The sequence below is a fragment of the Manduca sexta genome, chromosome 20, assembly GCF_014839805.1.
Source record: "Manduca sexta isolate Smith_Timp_Sample1 chromosome 20, JHU_Msex_v1.0, whole genome shotgun sequence".
In the NCBI taxonomy this organism is placed as follows: domain Eukaryota; kingdom Metazoa; phylum Arthropoda; class Insecta; order Lepidoptera; family Sphingidae; genus Manduca; species Manduca sexta.
Genome location: NC_051134.1, coordinates 1,727,965 through 1,750,109, shown reverse-complemented (window position 1 = coordinate 1,750,109; position 22,145 = coordinate 1,727,965). Strand labels below are relative to the sequence as shown.

The window sequence follows — 22,145 nt, the reverse complement described above, 5'->3', positions numbered from 1 at the left end:
CCCAGATCTTGCTTATAAAGCATTTGTTGATTCGGAGACTGCTTGTATCGGATGTCATTGTCCACACTTTTACGCAGATTCTCCGCATAACACAACTGTGGATCTTCTCGTAGTTTTATTGGAGTTTGTCGCTTACGACGTTGTTGTGTTAATGCCCAGTTTCTACACGCCTCGTATATCGAAACACCCTTAAACAATGACACGATAATAGTTAAAATTTTAATTGCAACTAGCTTAGTGCATTTCAACGAATCTAAAAGGCATATGACTAAGCCTTGATTGACTGCCTACATGATGGTAAAACTCGTTAACTTCACTTTGTTACTTATAAGCAATTTGTATTCAGCAATTATGTTTTCATGGAATGTTTAAAGGTCACGAAATTTCATGAAAGTCAGGCTATAGCTATTTATATACCTAGAGACAAGCATGTCACTGGTTTACCGAGGTGGATGGAACTGGTGCAGTCCAACCACCAATACCTACGTATTTGAACTTACGACGTTAGTAATTTCATAGACTAAATCAGCTGACTAAACTAATTAGCTATTATTACATTTTACTACAATATTTCAAAATAAAAATGTCATTTACAAGTATATCATAAACATTGACGATATTACGTTTTTTCTTAAAACTTTGATTCTTACTCTAAGTTCGTCCTCGGGAAATATTCCGGTGGCTCGTATGTTTGAGAAGCGCACGCCCTGCGGGTTGGGTGCGCCGCCGCCCGCCCGTCCCCATGGCTCGTACGTCGCCAGCTCCTCGCGCGCCTGCAGCACAAAGTGGGTCACTATGTCGCGGATTACGGCTTTCTAAATGTCATGCCACTGTCATATCGCGGCTTCCATTCTTCTTTAGTAGTGTCATAAATGCGAAAGTTTTTGTGTTTTACCGATAGTGATATTAGCAATCCCTGATGGCTATAAACTTATTTGACAACATAACTATGAAAAATAATAAATAACAAAAAGATATAGTCTGTTGTAATCTTGATAGGGTATACAGATCATAAGAAAAGCATGCGAAATTTGTTTTCTGCGGTTTAAGCGTATGTGCTATTTTGAAAAACAATTTCTAAGAAAGCTTTGACAAAGATCAGTGGAGTACCTATTTTCCGATGCGTAATATAATTTAGTTTTAATAATTACAACCCATGTTTTGTACACCAGCTGTTACTCGCGGTTTCGCCCACGTGAAATACTTTTTGCGGGATAAAAGTTTTGCTTTATATTTTACCGAAAAAGAATGGAGTCTATATTTTAAGTTAGACATCTAAATATGCATCGTTGAAAATGCAACAATTTTTGCGTGATGCGTGTAAAAACATACTGGCCGACAGAGAAACGACATTATAAATAGTTACTGTTGTTTTGACTTCTATTACTCTAATAAAGACAACCTCCGCCCCCATTTTATTTTTTTTAAATAACTAAGTATAATGTACAAACTTCGGCCTGTTCCCATTCTATTTTATGTAAAAATGTCATGTAAAAATTATAAAAAAAAGTGATTTAGCCCGCTTTTGGCCACTAGATTTTAATTTAAGTTATCTTCAATAAGGTATAATTCTACTTAAAAAACGATTACACAAAACTGAGATTACACAATATACTAAAAAACATATTACTACTTAATATAACTTTTCATTATTACGTGACCGAAAACTAGGAGTTACCGGCCCTCACATAAAACACTGCAGACAAGTTTAAAGGTTTTTGTTATGCCGTTTACTTATTTGCGAAACTTTATTACTGACCAAAAACAATTTTGCGGAAGCTATTTTAGATTAATGTCATACATCTAACACACAATTCCTGTAACTTGATACCTAAATATATCACTGGTATGCATTACGTTTTACTGTCTAAGTGACGATTTATTGCTAAAATTTATATGCCTAAAAGCTATATAAATGTAACCTGGCGGAGATAGAAGAATCTAAATACTTATATTTTCGGTCGTCAAATACCAAAGAACTTAAATTTGTTTTATACCAAGTATTAAGTGATTATATGTTGCCAACATCTATTTAGTGAAACAAAAGTTATTTTTAAAGAAAATATGTATATAAAATATAACCAATTAAATTATGCAGGTGATGTTAATAAAAATCATAAGCACAACAAACTATTTGTCGTCGTTATTAAAATCTAATGACCGGACCATTGAATTTAAATGCCTATAACTTAATGCTCAAATGATTTTAGTTAAACACATAAATTTTGCTTATCTGGAATAATCAGTAAAGGAAATTATGTTTATCTACCATTAAACACCTTTGTAATTTGCTTGCTAAAATCTCAGGCGCCGAATTTTTCTCTCAATTTATGATACATGTGAGTAGTCTGATTTTCAAAGTCTACTGATATAACAATTCGATCATTATATAGCTACAAAATATTTAATTGGAGGTACAGGGTTCATTGGTAAAAATTAAGTGGACGACAATTCAAAAATGGATAAAGTAAAAATTTCTTATTATTAGGATATATACCTCCTTATTTGCCGAAAACCGACTGGAATTGACCGACTAAATACTAATATTTAATAAAATACGTAAGTTGACACATGTGAGAATTTTAAAATATATAATTAGAACCGTTGTATTGCCTACCTAAAATCTTGTCAAACAGATCATACATAGTCATTTAACTAGGTATATAACTTCAAAAGCATACAATCCTATAACTTTAGCTGCAGACTCCATTCATATCATGTCGACAGATACCGAAGTACATTGCAATGTAAATTCAATTTGAATTCCATATAATCCGTAGTCAAAATTCAATATGTGGCAACAATTAAATATACCAACGGCACAAATGCAATTAAACTCATTGGAATTATCTTGTCTCTCAACATCGTTAAGCTCTTACCTTTCTCTGACTCTCAAGTTTATCTATAGCTCTCTGCTCACGGAGTTCTCTCGCGAGTCGTTCTCCTTCCGCGCGAGTTTTTTCCGCTTGTCGCCGCTCGCGCACTCTGCGTCGCAACGATCCCGATGAAGGAGCAGTTAGTCTCCTAAAAATATTCAACAAATATTGTTTAAAAAAACAGATACATCGGGTCATCTTGTGATAAGTAATTACCTATAAGAACACATAAAAACGTCGTACGTGCATTGTTAACCTTTCAGTGGAACTGGAGCTAGAGTAATTTGCAGACCTCTGACTATATTATGGACTTTATGAGATGTAAAAATAAAGCATCACGGAGTTATGTATAAAAATTCTTTGCCATGTAATTAATTGAGTTATCAGGTCCACGATATAAAATATTTTGAAAGTCTATATATCTATCTGCTGACGACTGATGTCTTTAGTGTACTTTACGTCACAACGAGGAATATCACAATAAAAACAACCTCATACCAATCAATATAATCAAATCTGTCAAAATAGCTCTTGAATGTGTAGCCCCGTAAATGTAATTAGAATATTAAAATATTTACGGTAGCAAATATTTTGATAAATAAATATTCGACAAAGTGCTATTTATAAAGTAAACAACGATGATCACTTTAAAAGCTCAGTCTTTACTGCGGGAACACGATATCTTACCTACGCAATCGTGCTGAGTGCAAAGCAAACATTTAAACTACGGTTTCACTTGTCCCAACAAAGAATTTCATATTACATAAGCGCAAATTAAAAAATATATACTAATTAACAACGAATGAATAGCAGGACCAAAACTGAAAGCAAACATTTTCAATGATTGTTCCCGCGCGGTTAACTCTTACTACTGGCGATTTTTCAAATGACTTGCGAAGTCGCGAGTGTTCAGACTGAATTTGTTTGCACGCATTGGCGAGCGTTTCCATATACATTTACGGTACGACATCAAAAATAAAATTTCAATATTTTTTAAGACAACAATACAACTACTATAAACTTTAATATAAATTAATTGCCGGGAATTTCCTTTTCTAATATCTAATGATCTGAATATGAAATTAGATAAACTTTTTAAGCGTCAGTTAATTATACTATAATAATAATACTAGAACGTATGCGTAACGTCCATTATAAATAAAATACAGGTAAAAGTGTGCCGAATGCACTAAATGGATCATGCCTTTGGAAAAAATACTAAATTCGTAGTCCTAATGTAATTAATTCTATTTATATCATTTTTTACTTATATCGATTTTATAATATTCAATAAAGTCGAACAAGTACTTACTAACATAATGAACAATATTTACAAGAACCGAGTACAGCTCTATATAGAGTTTAAAAACAGATAATATTTTTGAAAATTTTTGGACGGATTTAAAAATATATACATACTTACATAATAAATATTAATAATAGAGGCAATGATTAATTTATAAATTAGTTAAGTACTTAAATCTCCAACAGCGCCATTACACGTACACTATTATCAATACTAAATACAGACACACAAAAGCTCAATATCATATAATCTATAAATTTTTACTTACTTGGTAAATAAACTTTTTATGGATCACTCGCACGTTCGTTCTTTGATATCGTACAATAGTATATGAACATTATAAGGTGCGATACGAATTTGCAATTCATCAATAGTAATTCATTTGTGAGCCTTACTAAGCAAAGAGCTACGAAAGTGTGCGTATAATGTTTCTTTCACGGTATTTTTTAACTTAACAGAAATAAATTAATGTATTTAATTTTTTTATAGAGAATAATAAATAAAATTTACCTACCTTCTTTTGATACAGTGAAATTGCTTGCTCGAGGTATAAGTATTATATGTTTAAAAATAATAATATGTAAAATACTTAACTCACACTTAAAAATGTTACTGCTCAAAATTAAAAAGCAGTAACTACCTAGATTTTCAAAAAACAGTTTATTTAGTGAACATTTTCCCATTACCGAAACCTATCCAAGTTAGTTTTCTTTGTTAAAATAACAACCATTTGCCGGCGGCTGTACCTGCTTATAAAAGATAACATGGAGATGATTTAAAAACAGTAATAAATATTTTTGAAAACATGTTTTAAATCTTATTACGAAAATATTCATTTTAATATTCACATTTCCACTCACTTTGTTTAGTTTTTATTACACATTTCGTTTCAACTCAGTCTATAAAAAAAAAAAAAACTAAGGAAAATGTACATATTTACATTCCTAAAGAGCTTAAAGTTTTTATGATGTGTTAAAAACTTTGATGATAAGACATGACAATGTGTTTTTTTGAGTTACGTGCACAGTTTTTGAATGTAACGTTATTCATACTTTTTACAAAGATATATATTGCTATCTACCCTGAATAATGAGAGATGTCTATATTTAATCGGGTGAGATTGCCATATACAATGAGCATATAAAAACTATGGTATGTGGAATTCTAAATATATTTATTTATTAGAATTATACTTGAACAGCTCAGTTCGATCATAGAAGTATCATTGTGTCACAAAAATCTTACTTTGAATGCCAGTCTATTAAACGTATGATGCTTCCAAATATATTTTTTAAGGAAAATAATTGTTCAGTGGATTTACAAACTGACAATCTCTCTCTTGCTACTTTTGCCATCTTTCACATTCGCAACATTCGCTAGGGAATACTAATTGTAACTTAAAAAAAAAGAGAATTATGAAACTTATTATTATGTAATTATTTCTTATTTTTTTAACTTTTAATATTGCACGTTCAAATTTTTATTGATTAATTATGATAGATAAAATTTTATTATCTTCCAAAAAACTTACCTACATAAATTATAATAAAAGCAGACTTGTCTTATCTTTTTTGCCAGTAAAACAGAGAAAAACGTGATTAATTTTCTAGTATATTTTCACTCATAATAACAATACAAGTATGCGTATGATCTGCAAATGCAATGTTAACAATTTCATCACGTTTTACTTCTGTATTAAAAGATCAAATAACTGAAAATTTTTTTTTAGTTGTTTATTCTCTTTTCTCTTTAGATGGATAGGGTATTAAATGTTAACGATTTCTGTTAGTGACATATAATAAATAGCAAATTTGCCCTTTTGCGCTTAAAGCTTTACTAGCAGATAAGGTTCTTTCACAGATAAATCTAGGCAACATTTTATCGCGGAAATAGCCTTTTACGTGAGCCGGGAGTGAATAAATTACTTTTACGAAAAATACTAAGGCTTACAAACATGAAGAATGGTTAGAATAACATAAAGGGGAAATATTTAAGCAGCCGAGCGCGCCTGGCGGTGCCGGCCGCGACTCATCGATCGCCGCAAACACGCGCTTTGCACATTTCACGTTGCATGTCATTTACTACACTTTACAATCAGCTTTAATAATATTGTAGCATTTGAGATGAACAAATATTAAGAAGTATCTCAAGTGATTATTATTTAATTACTTAAAGTTATTTAAATATTCGAATCGCCCTGGTTTTTAGAGACAAAGGCCCGCAAAATCTAGGACACGTTTGTAAATTGTAACAATAGAAATACCGACGCGATCGCATCAAACAGATAACAAGGTGGTGGGAAATGTAAGATCACTTTAGAGTTATAAAAATATACTATATATGGAAATTAGATTAATGTTTTTTACCAATGTTGTACCTACTGTAATATCTTTAAAAAATTCTATTCATATATTTTGTTTTGAAGGAATTTCTTATATTTTAGGCGGATAATTGTATAAGGATTAACTATCACTATAAATATTTATTGAATGTGGTTGCTAAAAATCTCAACCAGTAAATAAAAAAAAATTGTATTTAAAAACATAAAAATTGACATCATTTTTGAAAATGTTCGATTCCGAAATAATCACCAGAAATAAATCAGTAAATCTTTTAGACAAAAATATAACAGTTCTAAACTAAAACAATAAAAAAAAATTTAACCCAATTTTTTAATCATTTGTATAGGTAATAGAATAAAAGTTAAATCACAAAAGTTATTTACGAGAGAGACATAGCAACTATTGTCATTTACGATATTTGTAATTAGAGAGTCATGGAAGACTATTTCTTCTAGACGTTGGCTGTATTCATATATATTTCTATTTGCTCATGCTTAACATTATTGTTTTAGGCTTTAAAAACGATTGGAGACATGGAATTAAAAATAAAACTATATTTTGTAACTAATGTTTATATTATTCATGATTTAGCATTTTACAGAGTAATCATATTTACAAACGTATAAGCTACGTACATGTGTACATACATGATATAAATAAAATTCATTGACTCCCATTGTCGTTTAATGTACAAACCACCTCTCCCTTCATTTATAATATTGGCCGACACAAGGACCAAAACGAGTTGACTTTAACAACGAAAATATCATTTTATTGTTGCAAAAGTATTTTCTGCCATTTGGGTGTTGTTTCGAAATTGCGTTAAACGCCGTGAAAGGTCAATTTTGCAAGCACAAAATTGACGTTTCTCGGAATTTGGAGAATTTACTTCCATCACTTTATATTGTGGATACACCTTTACCACATATAGCCACATAAAAATTACACAGTAGTAATCTGTTTAATCGAATAAAAACACATGCATCGTCTCGACGATAATTATAAGCGGCAGCTACTGACAATGAAGATTCCTTCACGTCTTTGTTTTGGTTTTTATGTCGGCTTAACTCTATTTTGACTTATTAGTGACTAAAATTTTGTTAAATAAAAAGAATATTTAAAAAATGTTTTTAAAATACTGTGCTCTTGGTGTACTTCAACCCAGTATTTAAATCATACCTCATTATTGTGAAACATTTCACAGAACCATAATAAAAGTTATTTACAACTCTAATCACTAAATTAGCTAATATCATTTTTATAAAACGCTTCTATACGAGTTAAACAAACCTGGCTGGACGTGTTGTGCGGTTCGATACAACTAACTTGTAACACTACGACAGAACACGCGTCGTACACTCGCACGCCACTTGGACGCGACGCGGCGCGACAAGTACTCTAAAGAAATTGAGGTAATTGGTTTTGAAGATAAACACGGGTAACTTATCCAGTGACTCTCAGTATTTACACATCAAAATATATATAATAAGAAACAATCGAATATTCTGAATTTTTATATGAACTTGGAGACGTAACGCGTGAAATACACACAGGTACTCTCTAACTCTACGCTTACCTACTTAAACATTGCACGATACAAAATAACAAATAGACAATATTATATAGACAATGAAGGCTAATTCTAGGCACTAACTTAAATAACGAACGATGATATCGTCAAACATTAATTGGTTTATATTGGGAACCTAAAATGTTGCTATAAGAGTATCAAAGCGTTTAAATTGGTGCCATTAGTATTAGCCGCATACAATCTCTTTATGTAGTATGTACAGGTATTAGTCGATATATCGTATTTCGTTAGACGGTTGAGCACATTATCGTACAGTCATATGTACAGCGGTATTTGGTAACGAGTAGTCACGTACACGCTCACTCTCAGCAAATATAGCATTGCGACGTCACGGGCCGCAGACGGACCACAGCATTAAGAATATTTTCACAGAAAACTATCTTAAAATAAATCAGGTCACACAAGTGAAGGACGCATAAAGATAAGTACAAATATATAAATAACCATACATATATCGCACGTCACATACGATCATTCGACAATCAGTCGGACTGATTACACAAATATAACTCTACATTTGATATATTTATTGAATATTGAATATAAATTATAATGGAGCGGCTCGTGTAGTGTCGTGGCACTACTTGATCCGGTTGAGCACGAGGTCGGCGGTGACGAGCAGCCCCTTCTGGTAGGGCGAGTCGGCGAGGTCGGCGGCGCGGCGCGCGGCCTCGGCGCCGTGCTGGCGCGCCAGGAAGCGCGTCTGCTCCAGCCCGCGCGACTTGTGCACCAGCTCGAACGCCTTCTCCACGTCGCCCGGCTCCGCGAACCGCCTCATGATCATCGGGTTCAGCTCCGGGTACTGCAACACCGCCGCACGTTACGCGCCACACTCACCTCCTGACCTCGAACGTTCCACAGAGAACGCTTGAGGACCGATCGATTTCAACTTTTCTTTTGAATTCGATCAATATGCATATAAATTTGTGAAACTTGTTGAAACAAAACTTTATGTTGTGCAAGTTGTAAACATTTGTAAATATTGAATGCGTTCCAAGGTTAAACATGAAATTGATCAACGTTCAAAACATTAATATAGTTGCCCTCCTTCTACTCTTAAACAACAACTGTGTAGATAGTATACTTATCATAGTATGCAGAAACTTATCGTTTCCTAGTTGCTGTCGTTTTATGGGCGATCATGTCTCTAATCATCGAGCGAGCGACATGCTCGTCTTTTTACTAACACTTATTTAAAAAAGAATTATAAAATAATAATCTCTAAATGTGACTTTACCCGAGCGTAACTAACTTAATATTGTATATAACAACTCGTTACGTAGGGATCACAAAACATGACTGGTTGCAAAAATCTATTATCTAATAAGAACTCTGAAATTTGATGTTTGATCAATATTATTTTACCTTTTCACAGGCGAACAATACAGGCGCCGTGGCCAGACCTAGCTTTAGGTCGGCGGCTGTGGGCTTGCCCATGGCCTGCGCTGATGACACGAAGTCCAGCAAGTCGTCCACCAGCTGGAACGCCAGGCCCAAGTTCCGTCCGTACTGGAATGCCAACTCGCATGTGCTCTCGTCGGCTCCGCTTAGTAACGCTACCTGCGAGACCCAAACAATCACAATTAATAAATGATAACTGAAATATTTAAATACAATAACCCTGGAACTTAAGCAAGGATAATAAAATAAATATGATTGACAAAATTTCCTAAACAATAATATTGTTTGGCTATGTCAGCACCCGCGTATATTTTGTTAAGTTTTTGTCAATCTTTTCTTTAATTGTTCCCCTTCTCGCTAATTCTGAATTTTTGGATTCCGAACACGAAGTCTATGATGTTCAACACTACATTATGCACTTGTTATAATTCCCCACATAACAATCAACTGCAAAAAAACACAATTCCCACCTTAACACACATTACATAATATAATGCAACTGTGAATTGTTAAAAATGTTATTGAACAAATCTCAGTGTTCTAATACGTTACGTGACTGATTACGATTTGCATTAATTACTTTATAAACAAAGGGACCGTTCGACTAATGTTACGTGTTTCCTTCATCATTCAGGCACTGAGATGACTTGTTGCAACGTGTCAAGAATACAATAGTTACTATGTCTTTAATAAGAATGGGAACTTCAGTGATCTCTAACTGCCTGTCAACTTGTGATATAAAACTGATTTACACGATTAAAATTGTTTTGCTTTGGACTTTCAGGTCTTAAAAACAAGGAAACAATACCTTGTATTTCCATTTTACCTTAATTGACTCATTTTAGTAAAAATAGTGTGTTACAACAGAAATCTTTTTTTATACAAATATACATATTTTGCATTTTAAGAACAGTGTTTACTTACCGCTTTAACAGAATTTGCGATAAGGGATGCTGTTTTTCTGTATGTTTTGGTGAGGTAATGAGCGAATCGCTCGTTTTCTGTCTCTTTGCTACCGAGTTGCATGAACTCGCCTTGCACTAAGTCTGTGACCACCTGCAATAATAAACAAACATATTTATTAATTCAAATATAAACATTATCTTTAGGAGCGCGAAAAAGCTTGTCTTTTTTATATACGAAAAAAAATATGTGAACTATAAAATATTTGTCAATTTCAGTAATGGAATAGATAATTTTAAAACATTATTGTGTATCGTAGCATTAGACATAACAAGGAAAAATATTTTGAGGTCATAACGAAGGGCATTTTATTGAGTTACACGAAGCGCGAAGAATGCAATTCGTACTGTAAATTTTAAAATATTTAAAATGCGTATTGAAAAACTATATTCTTGGTTACTTCTTAGTGGTTACAAAGACCGCGAAAAAGTCCCATTTATTAAGTAAATAGTAAAAAGTTGTTCTATTTTTATATTTCGTATTTAAATATAACCTTGTTTCTACTAATTGTTAATAAACGTAATTTGCGGTTATTATGCAACAATAGAGATGAATACGGTATTTTCACATTTGTTGAGTTTCAAAATAGGCACGAATTTTTCAAACAACGAACGAATAGAAAAATTTTAAATCTTTAAAATCGTATTGAAATGATGCGCTCTGTATTACAAAGTAAATACGTACTTTAACAAAAATCCAAGAAAAGTACGCATGAATCTAGAATATTTTGTGTAATTACGCTAATTAATAAGAAATTTAATTACAACGAAATAATATATAATTACTTAAATATGCAGAGGTAATTAATCCTAAGTATTACTTATACATAATGATTCTGACAGGATGGTATTTTAATGTACTTATTTTCAGGCAAATTTGTCCGACCCCGTTAGTTGTTATGCACATACGCACAGAGGTGGAAAATAATTACGCATACGAGTTCAATGCGATTATTCATTATAGATAATTGATATTACAACGCCTGTACTTAACTGGCTTGGGTTTAAATCCGCCAAGGATTAATCAGAGTTAAATAGCAACAAATAATAATCGAGCCTTTGAGGACTAAGATCGTGTAACCGTCAAACCTAGTTGTTATCAGTTCTAAGATTTTTTAAACCGATAGAGATTACCGAATAACCGATTGAGATTGATACTGGCCTTATACTGCCACTAAATGTTGACTAAAAACAAAAACCCATCCGGTACAAAATACTATTTTTATTTCCACGTGGAAAAATCATTATACCCACACGGGACCAACGGCGGGGAGAATCCTTAAATATACAAAATAAATTACATCATATTTATAGAATATACAAAATAAATTACATCATATTTTCCAAATATGTTGTATTTACTTAGGTTGTTTCATTTTTTTTTTATAATGAGGATATTATTTTATTCATTTTATAATGACACTGCCACTAAAATAGTTGATTCCGTAAATCTCTTTCTAAAGTACATAATATATTAATTTGCAACACAATTAGATAAACAATGTAATGTAATAAGGAACATTTTAGTAATTTAAAATTTTATAAAAGACCAACAATTTTTTTATTTAAATCATTTATTCCAAAATGACTACATTTTCCCGTTCGTAACTTATGCGCCATGTATAATAGTCACAGTTATTTACTCAGCGTAGCGTCTTAAAGAACATTGTAATGTTATCCTTACCCATCAACTTTTTTATGAATAAATCCTATTGTTATATTATATTTCTATAATTTATGAATGGTTAAGAAACGTTTCTTTCAATATAACCGATGAGGCTAAGAACTCAATACTAGAAGCTGTTGGACCTCGCAATAACGTTACTAATATCTACTTTGTATTGTTAACATAGTCTATATCTTATTGAGTTTATCTCTTAGAATATATATCAAGTAAATAATGTAGCACTGCATCCGATTGATCGGTTATCATTGTATGTTGATTAATCGCACGTCCCTTTATGTCTAACGCGATGATGATAAGATGATGTCACCGATAGATCGTATAGAAATGGCATTCATAAAACGTAATCGCTATGTAACATGGTATTGAATGAATGCTATTGAATACACTTTAGACACGATTACAATACACTCTTGCCAGCAGCCGATGCAAATTCGGCGTGACGTCAAGGGCTCTAAAAATGTATAAGGAGTCTAACCAGTTACTATGCAATCATATTTTTAGGCAGTTACTTGCTTTGGTAATAGATTTTAATTTATTTATCGTACTATTTTTCTAAAACCTATCATTTGGAGTAAATTAACAATAATGCTACGAAAGATATTAAAATATACGAGTATATAATATAGGAGCCCTGTTTGTAAGTTGTAATAAACTTTAATAAAATAACGTTTTGCCAATCGTAGACACCTTCAACTGTAAATCGTTTATGAACGTCCCATGGTAGGGCACAACTTTCTACTCACGATAAATGTTAGGGTCAAAGTGTATCGCGCTCAATCTAAAGGGAGGGATTCATTATTGTTTATCTTTTAATAGTGATGACGCATCTAATATGTATTGCAAATAACAAGTTGTTAAACCCGAAGGGATCAGCAGTGGCGAAACTGGTCCACTCACTTTCCGCCGTGCGTATTCCATCCCATGATGTCATAAGGGGCGAGGCTATCGCTTAATTAGACAAATTATAAACTCCGCACTGATACGGAGTAGAAAAACCGAACATCACTTTACCCGACCCGGAGATCAAACCCGTGATCTCAGCACTGCAGAAGTACTGTAATACAACTACGCCACCGAGGTAGTCAATAATAATTATTTATAACAGAATTAATAATAATTATTAGATATGGATTTTTTACGTTCTATTTGCCAATATCTAACGTCGTATAAAACAATTATTAACAGAACAGTAGATTCGATTTCGCGAAATAATGATTCACATAAATGATTATCGGTTCATATTACTAAAACTGCAGTGGCAGGACTGGCAGTAAACGAATGGCGGTCACTTGTCACTAAAAGTTGATGCTGTGAGATCTCGCGGTTAAGCGGCGTGCCACAAATCTCGCAACAATATTTTAAAGCAGAAGGGGATCGTAAAATTAAATTGTTCGTAAATGTATTTTTAAAACACGCTTCTTTAATATACTTTTTGATTGTAAAATTTAAACTACTAGCGACTGAAAAAAACTACGATTCGACACAAAGCTGAAATTATAAATCGTACAGCTAAAGTATAAACATTTGGTCAAAAGCTTTTATCACTTTAAAAGATGTCAACGTCTCGTCGCGGAAATTACCGATGTATCGAACACATACGTTAATTATTATTCCTGAAGCGGACGGGTTTCTCCGCGTGTTTTCCGTATAACATTTTATTTTAGTTCGACAATGCTATTAACGTTTATTCTTAGATACCACTCATGATAAAAATAGTCGTTTTTGTTCTTGTCGCATATTTTGAGTTTCTACATTTCTAGTACGTACGATAAATTATGAACATTGGAGTCTATGGTCTTCCTAAGAACGATGCGCAAGACCGGACGAAGTGGAAGCTATAAGAGCAGAAAGAATGACCCTCGCAATTAAACGGTATAACGTAAGGCAGAAAAAAATATGGATGTTTAAAATAAATGTGGATTACTAGCTTAGCTTCTTTGTAAGTATATATTATGTAGGTATGGTGAATTCATTTCTTTATATGCGGCTGGTGATCCCACTGCAGCTGATGGGAGCAGAGTGGGGTCCGCATTTAATGAGGGTAAGATATTACCTGGCTGAGCACAAGTGTGACGTCGTCGCTGCGCAGGCGAGCTATCATCATCGACGCCACGGCGAGGATGAAGTCGCCGGCCATCGCCACCTGGAAACATGGAAAAAAAAACAAATAAGTACTATAATAGCTTTTTAGATACACACATCGTTTCCATTTTGGTACATTTGAAAAACAAAGCGTTTCGTCTTTTTCCTATCTATTTTACACATCTGTTTTACCAATAAAAATTACAAAAGTAAACCATTGTTCATAGATATATAAACGTTAATGAATAGAATCAATAATGGTTACATAGTAAGTAAATTTTTTTATCGATGAGAGTCTGGTAAGTATGTACATAACATAACATAACATCACGCATTTTATCCCCGAAGGGGTATGCAGAGGCGCAACTAGGGCACCCACTTTTCGCCAAGTATGTTCCGTCCCATGATGTGATAGGGGGCGAGCCTATCGCCATATCGGGCACAAATTCCAGACTCCGAGCTGATACTGAGCAGAAAAACCCAAATATCACTTTGCCCGACCCGGGATTCGAACCCAGGACCTCAGAGCGGTATTGTATCGGACATGCAATACAACTACGCCACCGAGGCAGTCTTTATAAGGTAAGGTAGGTAAGTATGTACCCATAAAATTATATCATGTAGGTAAACAGATTTATCATTTGTGCGAAGAATGGAAGAAAATACAAGTTGATTTTAAGCATACGTGACGTAAATGGGTAAACCCAATATCATATGGAATAGTAGGTAAGGTCATTAAAGAAGTCTAGCAACCTCCTATCACCTACCATAATAGTAGACTATTTCCGATTGGTTAAATTTCGAGTTAGGAAATTGTTTTTGCAATATAAAGGTCTCTCGTTTCTTAACGCATCGGTTGGCGTAATTATGACTGCCCGGACCACGGTCCACGTTTGACCACGAGATGGACCGTTGAAAACAGCTTACTATTATATTTGTGCCCATTACGACGACGGCCTTATCACTACGCTTTACGAGCATCTGTCACACTGGACATAATAAATCGTCAATTGCTATTGTTGCTATCACCTCAAAATCAACGTTTAATGTAAATACATATGTATCCATGGTGGCATTTCTCCGCTTGGCAAGAATGTCGAGAAAGTTGTAATGTAGCTGCATACTAATGCCGCGTGCGTAGAGTCGCACCGGCCCTCGCTTCCTACTGGGGAGGTGCCGATGCGATCCGACACAACATACTAGTACAAACAGCAGGCTACATTAAATAAAGTAAAGTTTTTCTATGATTGTCTACACATGTTGGATACGTTGAAGTATAATTTGTGTCTACTCAAAAACTAGACTAAAATTTCAAAATGATGTAATTTTACATTTATTTATTATACACATATCTGTTCATTGTAGATCGTATGAAAAGGGAGCATTATATGTTTCGGTCTGAGATAATTTTTAACTTGAATTATAACAACCAGTTAAGTATGTTTATTAATAGCAAGCTAACATTCTGTTTCGTTTTTATTTTGTGTACGTGTGCAATTGGGACGCGGCGCCTTTCGATAGTAGTGGACACTCGTTAGCCTACATCGAGTGGCTTTATTTGTGCTATCGACCGCCTACCTTAATTTACATTCGATTAAAGGGCCACTATTTCCAACTGCATAACGATACATTTTATTATTTATTTTTATTTATAACTTCACTTTACATAAACATATACTGTGTTTAACATGATGTATGTAAAGAACTAGTACAATTGACTATTTGTTTTTACAAATAAAATAGAATACTGGAATAATCGACCTAAATTTAATCGACAACAATGATTTGAGTTATTTACAATTCAATAAAATCGTGCTTAATTGATATTAATTTCTTTTTACAGAAAAACAAATTGGATATGAGAAAACTTTAAATTTATTATTATTACAGAACGTTATTCCAAATTATTAAAAAATAACTCTCTAAATACTCAAGTTAATTTTATAAATTTTAATATTTCTTAAAATTAACTTGTTAGTGTTCTGTTGTACTCTAGACACTTGTTGTTTTTAAAGATATTATAGTAGAGTAAAATCTCAATATATTCCTAAAAACTATTGTTTACAAGTGATAAAAAATCACTCCCGAGTAATTACACGGGACTTTACGATACAGGCTTGTCTAGTATGGGGACCAGCATTAACTTCAAACTTTGTCTTTTTTTGTGTATAGCGGATTCCTATGTCAGCTTTTTTCTCATTTTCTATGTTTCAAATTCTGTTAATGCTTCACTTGCGATTTCAAGTTCCAACACAAAAAAATATAATAACGGATAATTAAATTAAATACAATTGCCAATTCGCAGATTTATACTCAATTGTAAATTTATAACATATTAAATAACGTAAGTAAGTACTCACGCATATGAGCTTAGTTAATCAAATTAAAAAATGTGAAAGTGGTCAGACGATGACGCGGTACGTAATTCCATAACATAGTAAGGTTGAAGGCATCCGGTCACGAATCCGGTTTGACTTGGTGACACACACACCATCATGTTAATTGAGTTTTCATACGTATTGTTTCTACTCCTGTTAGAAGTCAACTTATCAAGGGTAGTTTTAGTTCGGCTGCTAGAAACCAACAAATACTATTTTTTTCTTCGAAATTTGGTAGCGTTTCTTGCAGTCACGGATGTCTGAATGTTTATTTATGTCATGACCAAGTATTGCACGAGTAAGTAACGTGAATACATCGCGTAATAATAGTTTATATTAATTGCTACAAAACGGGACTGTGTACGGGAGTGGACAGCGCGTATCGTACGCGCTTCGTTGCGCAAATCAGTGTACATATTAACACACTTTCTGCCACGGCCATCGGCTGACCAGGCTAAAAACGCATCCGTTACGAACGAGCCCGCCAGTCTGCTAGACTTGAGATGAGTGACTCAATCACAACAGTAGAATAGAAAACTTGTTTCTTTCTACTGTGCAACTAAAAATAAAGGTAATTTTTATGTTAATTAAACACGTACTTATAAATAAAAGTCGGAAATGATAATTTTGGTGCTAAGAAAAGATTATTAACCACATATAATTAATCGAATTCACGGAACGTAGCAATATGAAAGTTTCAAAAATTTCTAGGCATGAGAAGCCTGACGTCAAACGTATACGTTACGGTCAAATTGTAATAAACCTGAAGCAGTATTAACCCAAAATGTATTAGTTATATGAATAATCACATATGGACAACATAATATGTAGGTAACTCCCATGATAAGAGTGAAAGGCTTTTACAAGAACGCGTCGAAAGTCTGCCCAACGTGAGCCACATGAATAATTTACCAGAAAAATCTCTACGATTTCACGTCGCCTTAATTCCGAATGCGTTGTGGTTTCTATTCTTTAATTCATTAACACTAGTACATTATAACGTAAGTTCGCACATCGTGTGAATTATTAATGAAAATTCAGGCATAGTAAATACGTGTTACAATGCTGTAAAGTCTTCAAACATTACGACTGTATTACTCAAAGGCGCGAAAGTTTTAGCCTATGTAATGATATTTCCCCTTTTCAAGGCAGCGCCGAGTCAATCACCTCGGTAGTGAACAATTTTCCTTATTCGAAACACAATACAGATTGCATACAAACACAGGTACTTCCGTCTTCGCTTAAAATAAAATAGTTTAAATTAAAATTAACTTTTGGGGTATAAATAATGTTAGTTTATTAAGTCACGCGTGACACTTGTATAGCGAAGATGTTAAAATAATACCATAGCCGCAGACACATCAAAGCTATTCTGGTGTCGAATGCCATTACCAAAGAGTATCATATTGGTTGCGAAATTGTCCAAGTGGTTGTTACAGACTTAGGTGGAGGTTGTAGTGGTGTTTCGCAAAGCAGCCTTGACAGTGATGGTGAGGACAGGTGGCGACGGCGGTGGACGGAAGGTGAATGTGGCGGGATGTATGTCAAGCGGTCGGCCTTGACTCCCCCCTCATCCTTCTTGCCAGCGGGCCATTTCAGACCACACTTCGAATCGAGCACGACACAAATTTATGTGGCCAATCTCACCATCGCAACATTTTGTCACAGTTAATCTTACTCAATTCGAATATAAATTATGATAAAATATTATTTATAGACAACGCGATCGTAAAATTTAAATAAAAATGTTGCGTTTTTGTTCATTAATACGAATATTCTGTAAGATTAATTATATTTCAATCATAACATTTTACCTAAAGAGATCGATAGACGTTCGAATTACAGGTGTTCAAAGGTATTTCGTATCGAGTGAGTGGAGGGACCGGTGTTGTTGCGAAACGTATGGTATCTAGTGGCGATTAGTGGCCGACGTGAGCCATCGTTACAACACACCTCGCCGCATAGTGTTGGCACGTGTGCCGGTAAAAATCCGGTTTTTGTAATAACACTAGGATTTGTAATCTCTAACCCTAATGAGGCTTTTATCACACAAAATGTGGGATACAATTGAAAATTTCTAATGTTTTAGTGCCGTTAACAGTAGCATTCCTGATTAATCACTTAGCAGCTTAAAATATGTTTTATGTCTATTGATTTAGCAAACACGTATTAATAACTTCATTACAAACATGAGATGTAGTCTCCCACGTTTCTTCGCAATATCCGTGCCTATTACCGATTAATACACCGGTTGCCGCGTGCCGGTATATATTTAACATCCTTAGCTCTACCGTCTCTCAAATATACTAAATAGATAATCGAATCGACCTTTACGTGCAAATACGAGGTCGACGCGTAAAAAACTGTTTATAATATTCGTGATAATTTACTGTTGATTTAATCCGCAGGAATATAATACACACACGTTTATCAGCAGCGTAGTAGTAGTACAGATATTGTATCAATCAATAATCGCATCGTGATACCAATTTATTTAGGTGTTAGATAACAAGTTAAACCAAACACTTGACATTAACGATAAATTCTGGTCCTACTTACAACGATTACTTTGTTCAATATATTTATTTTTATAAATACAAATATTTATAAATATTTAATTATTTTTAAAAATCAAAATACCGCACCTAGAGGTATTAACTTAATGACAATGATATAATATTTTTCGCGAGACTCATCATCATTAAAACCAAAATTTGGAGGATCACTAATTTTCTAGTAATATGACTAAGATATGGAATATTACATAGGCTTATATAAAAAATATGGTTATTATCTCCCCATATCAATGCATAAAAATGATGTCTTTAGTACTGTAAGTAACTGTTGTGGTGTTATATATACCTTTATGTAAATGTGACATAAATAAGTATATATAAACAAACCGAAAAGGTTGAGCGTCTAATCGGTTGGATGCAAGTGGCATGGAGCACAAATGTGTGTGAGCAGTGAGACACCGACCCACATCCCCCCGCAATCATCTTCCGGCTCCCCGCAAAATACTGTTACCAAGACCAGTTCTTTATTTAACACTTGCCACGGTGGGTCACTCGACGAAAGTGTTGGACGAATTTTGCTTTCGACGGAGCATTCAGTCACCTCAATACGACCATATAGAAAGTAATAGTTCACAAATCCATTCATTCATTCATTCGCCGCAATATATACGCTTAACCACTAAACGTATATGCACCTGTCGGCCAAATTGCATGAATAGAACACAACAAGTGGCTTTGTATGCGCGTAGGAAAGATTTCAACGAGATTTAAATAAAATATCAGTGTACAAAACAAAATCTAATCAAGACATCTATATTTTTATATTTCGACTATCCTGAATACGAGATAATACATTTAAAATATATTTAAAAAATATATATTATCATTATGAACAGTGGCTACAAATAAAATTAAATAAAAAACTAAACGAGATTTTAGATAAAAAAAAAGAGATACGCATAATTCGACACTGTGCAAAATGTCATTCATTAGTGGGTAAAAAAAAAAACAAGTTATTTGTTATCAGATGTTTAAAAGGAAGATTCAAAAATGTTTATATCTCAGTCGATCACTCGCCCAATTTATCATGAACGTCGCGCCATTGTATGATTACAATAAGGTGCTCTTTCGCAGTACATAAAAATTACGAACAAATTACGAACGTAGTGGGGGTTTGTACTTGTATCAGATGAGTCAATTAACTCTGCTTTTGAGTTGTGATAGTTTGGCTTACCCGCAGGAATTAATCCGCGGATTAATTTACCTATTTATTAAATGTCCACTCCAACGCATTCACGACGAAGCAAATTACAAATCATCATAACTATGTTTTGTTAATTGCGATTGGCAAATTACTCAACTTACGAAATCTTTTCTAAGTGGACACAAAAAGGACATCGGTAATTATGTAATTTGTACAAGAAAAAGCATGATTTGACGGCATGTCAAAGATGTTGACCAAAACGAAATAATAATTCGTAAATCGTGAAATAATATACAGTTATACAATCGCCGACACTTTCCTGGTAAACAATTATAAAAAAAGGAAATCTTTAATTTTTCGCCTTTTACTTATTTGTGAATAATTCTGGCAAATTTCTAGACAATGTATGGATAAGACACATTAATCATGTGATTCACGATAATGCATAGGTTATTTAAGTTTATGTCCTGTATTATGGGACCTATATACACTTTATCGTTCATAATTTTGAATCAAGGATAAAAACATTCCGCGAATATATATAATTGGTCATTACAGCGGCTAATAGCACATTTATAACAAACTTTAACGACATGAAAAAATTGATTCAAAGATTAATGTATTAGATAAAACTATACAAAATGATCTTCACACCGTAAATATGATTTAAATGTGATCTTAAAAATATCTCGTGCAAACAAATAGTAGAATCTCGTGTCATTTCGAAGATTTCATTATAGGAATTGCGTAAAAAAAGTTCAATTCGAGGCGAATGCGGTCAAGGCCCAAAGAACCGAAGAATTTTTGTTGTGCGGAGAAAGTTGAACGTATTTAATTTTAATGGTGATCTTTCCTTTAAGTTTTTATATATTAGGGACCAAACACCGTGTCTTCCAAAAGGGTTGTTGATGGGTTTGCGCCTAGTAGTAATTACGATATATTTTTATAGCATAAATCACAAGAACATCACCTAATAATATACTATTTTAATTAATGCACATCTCCTTCGAAACATACATACATATAACAAAAAAAGAAACGCATTAAACCCTTATAATCTCTATAAGTATATAGACAAAGATATTCGAACACAACAAAGACACTTAAACGGACAATAAGGAAGGAGGAAATTTTTTTGTTGAGTATTTAATGTAATTATATAAGGTGAGCTTTACCATGACCGGTCACTGTGGACAGAGCGCCCGAGAGCGTGTGTCGGCATTCGCCGTTGATAGATGATGCCCGCCCGAGTGAAAGCTACCATCGACCTCTCACGCGTCCTTCCGATCGAGACCCAACCGCTGAGATCGTAATCGAACAACGGTTGTGGTTAATAATAAATATCAATTATACTACACAAAAAACAAGAACAATATACAAGGTTTAATGAATTTTTTACTTTCAAATTAATATGTTTATGAGTCAGGATATTTGCACATTTAAAAATATAGTTATCAATCTACTTTATTTTTAGTCAACTGAATGTGCCACACATAAGTTCTTCGTATAAACTTGTATTAATAAAAAGACCAATAATTTTGTTTACGTAAGAATCTATATACTTGGATTTTAATAGGTGAACAGGAGATTTACCGCATTCATTTTATATAAAAGGTCAGGTACACCAATGTATTGCATAATTTTCATCAAAGTACGTACATTCGATCTAGTTAAGATGTTTTAATTTAAAATCATTATAATAGGTACATGTAATGAGCACAATCTCGAATAGACAGTTTTTATAAGACGATTAAGAACGTCGTACGTATGAATAGACTTTTTAAATAATATGATTCAGTT

The 22,145-nt window shown here is 33.5% G+C and overlaps 1 protein-coding gene and 1 long non-coding RNA gene across 2 annotated transcripts in view; both read right to left on the bottom strand.

Annotated features, from left to right (window-relative positions):
• Positions 1-7: 7 nt before the first annotated feature.
• Positions 8-3,018, bottom strand: LOC119189969. Its single transcript, XR_005112689.1, has 3 exons — positions 2,880-3,018; positions 651-773; positions 8-188 (listed from the first exon to the last, which is right to left on the bottom strand). It is a non-coding gene; the product is annotated as an uncharacterized LOC119189969 (long non-coding RNA).
• Positions 3,019-7,080: 4,062 nt separating this feature from the next.
• LOC115446013 (decaprenyl-diphosphate synthase subunit 1) overlaps positions 7,081-22,145 on the bottom strand; it is a 43,261-nt gene continuing 28,196 nt past the window's right edge. Inside the window, exons 5-8 of the mRNA XM_030172556.2 lie at positions 14,219-14,308; positions 10,441-10,572; positions 9,481-9,675; positions 7,081-8,917 (exon numbers count right to left, since the gene is read on the bottom strand). Of these exons, the coding sequence (XP_030028416.2) occupies positions 8,696-8,917; positions 9,481-9,675; positions 10,441-10,572; positions 14,219-14,308 (639 nt within the window). The 3' untranslated portion in view covers positions 7,081-8,695. The remainder of the gene's footprint in view (positions 8,918-9,480; positions 9,676-10,440; positions 10,573-14,218; positions 14,309-22,145) is intronic.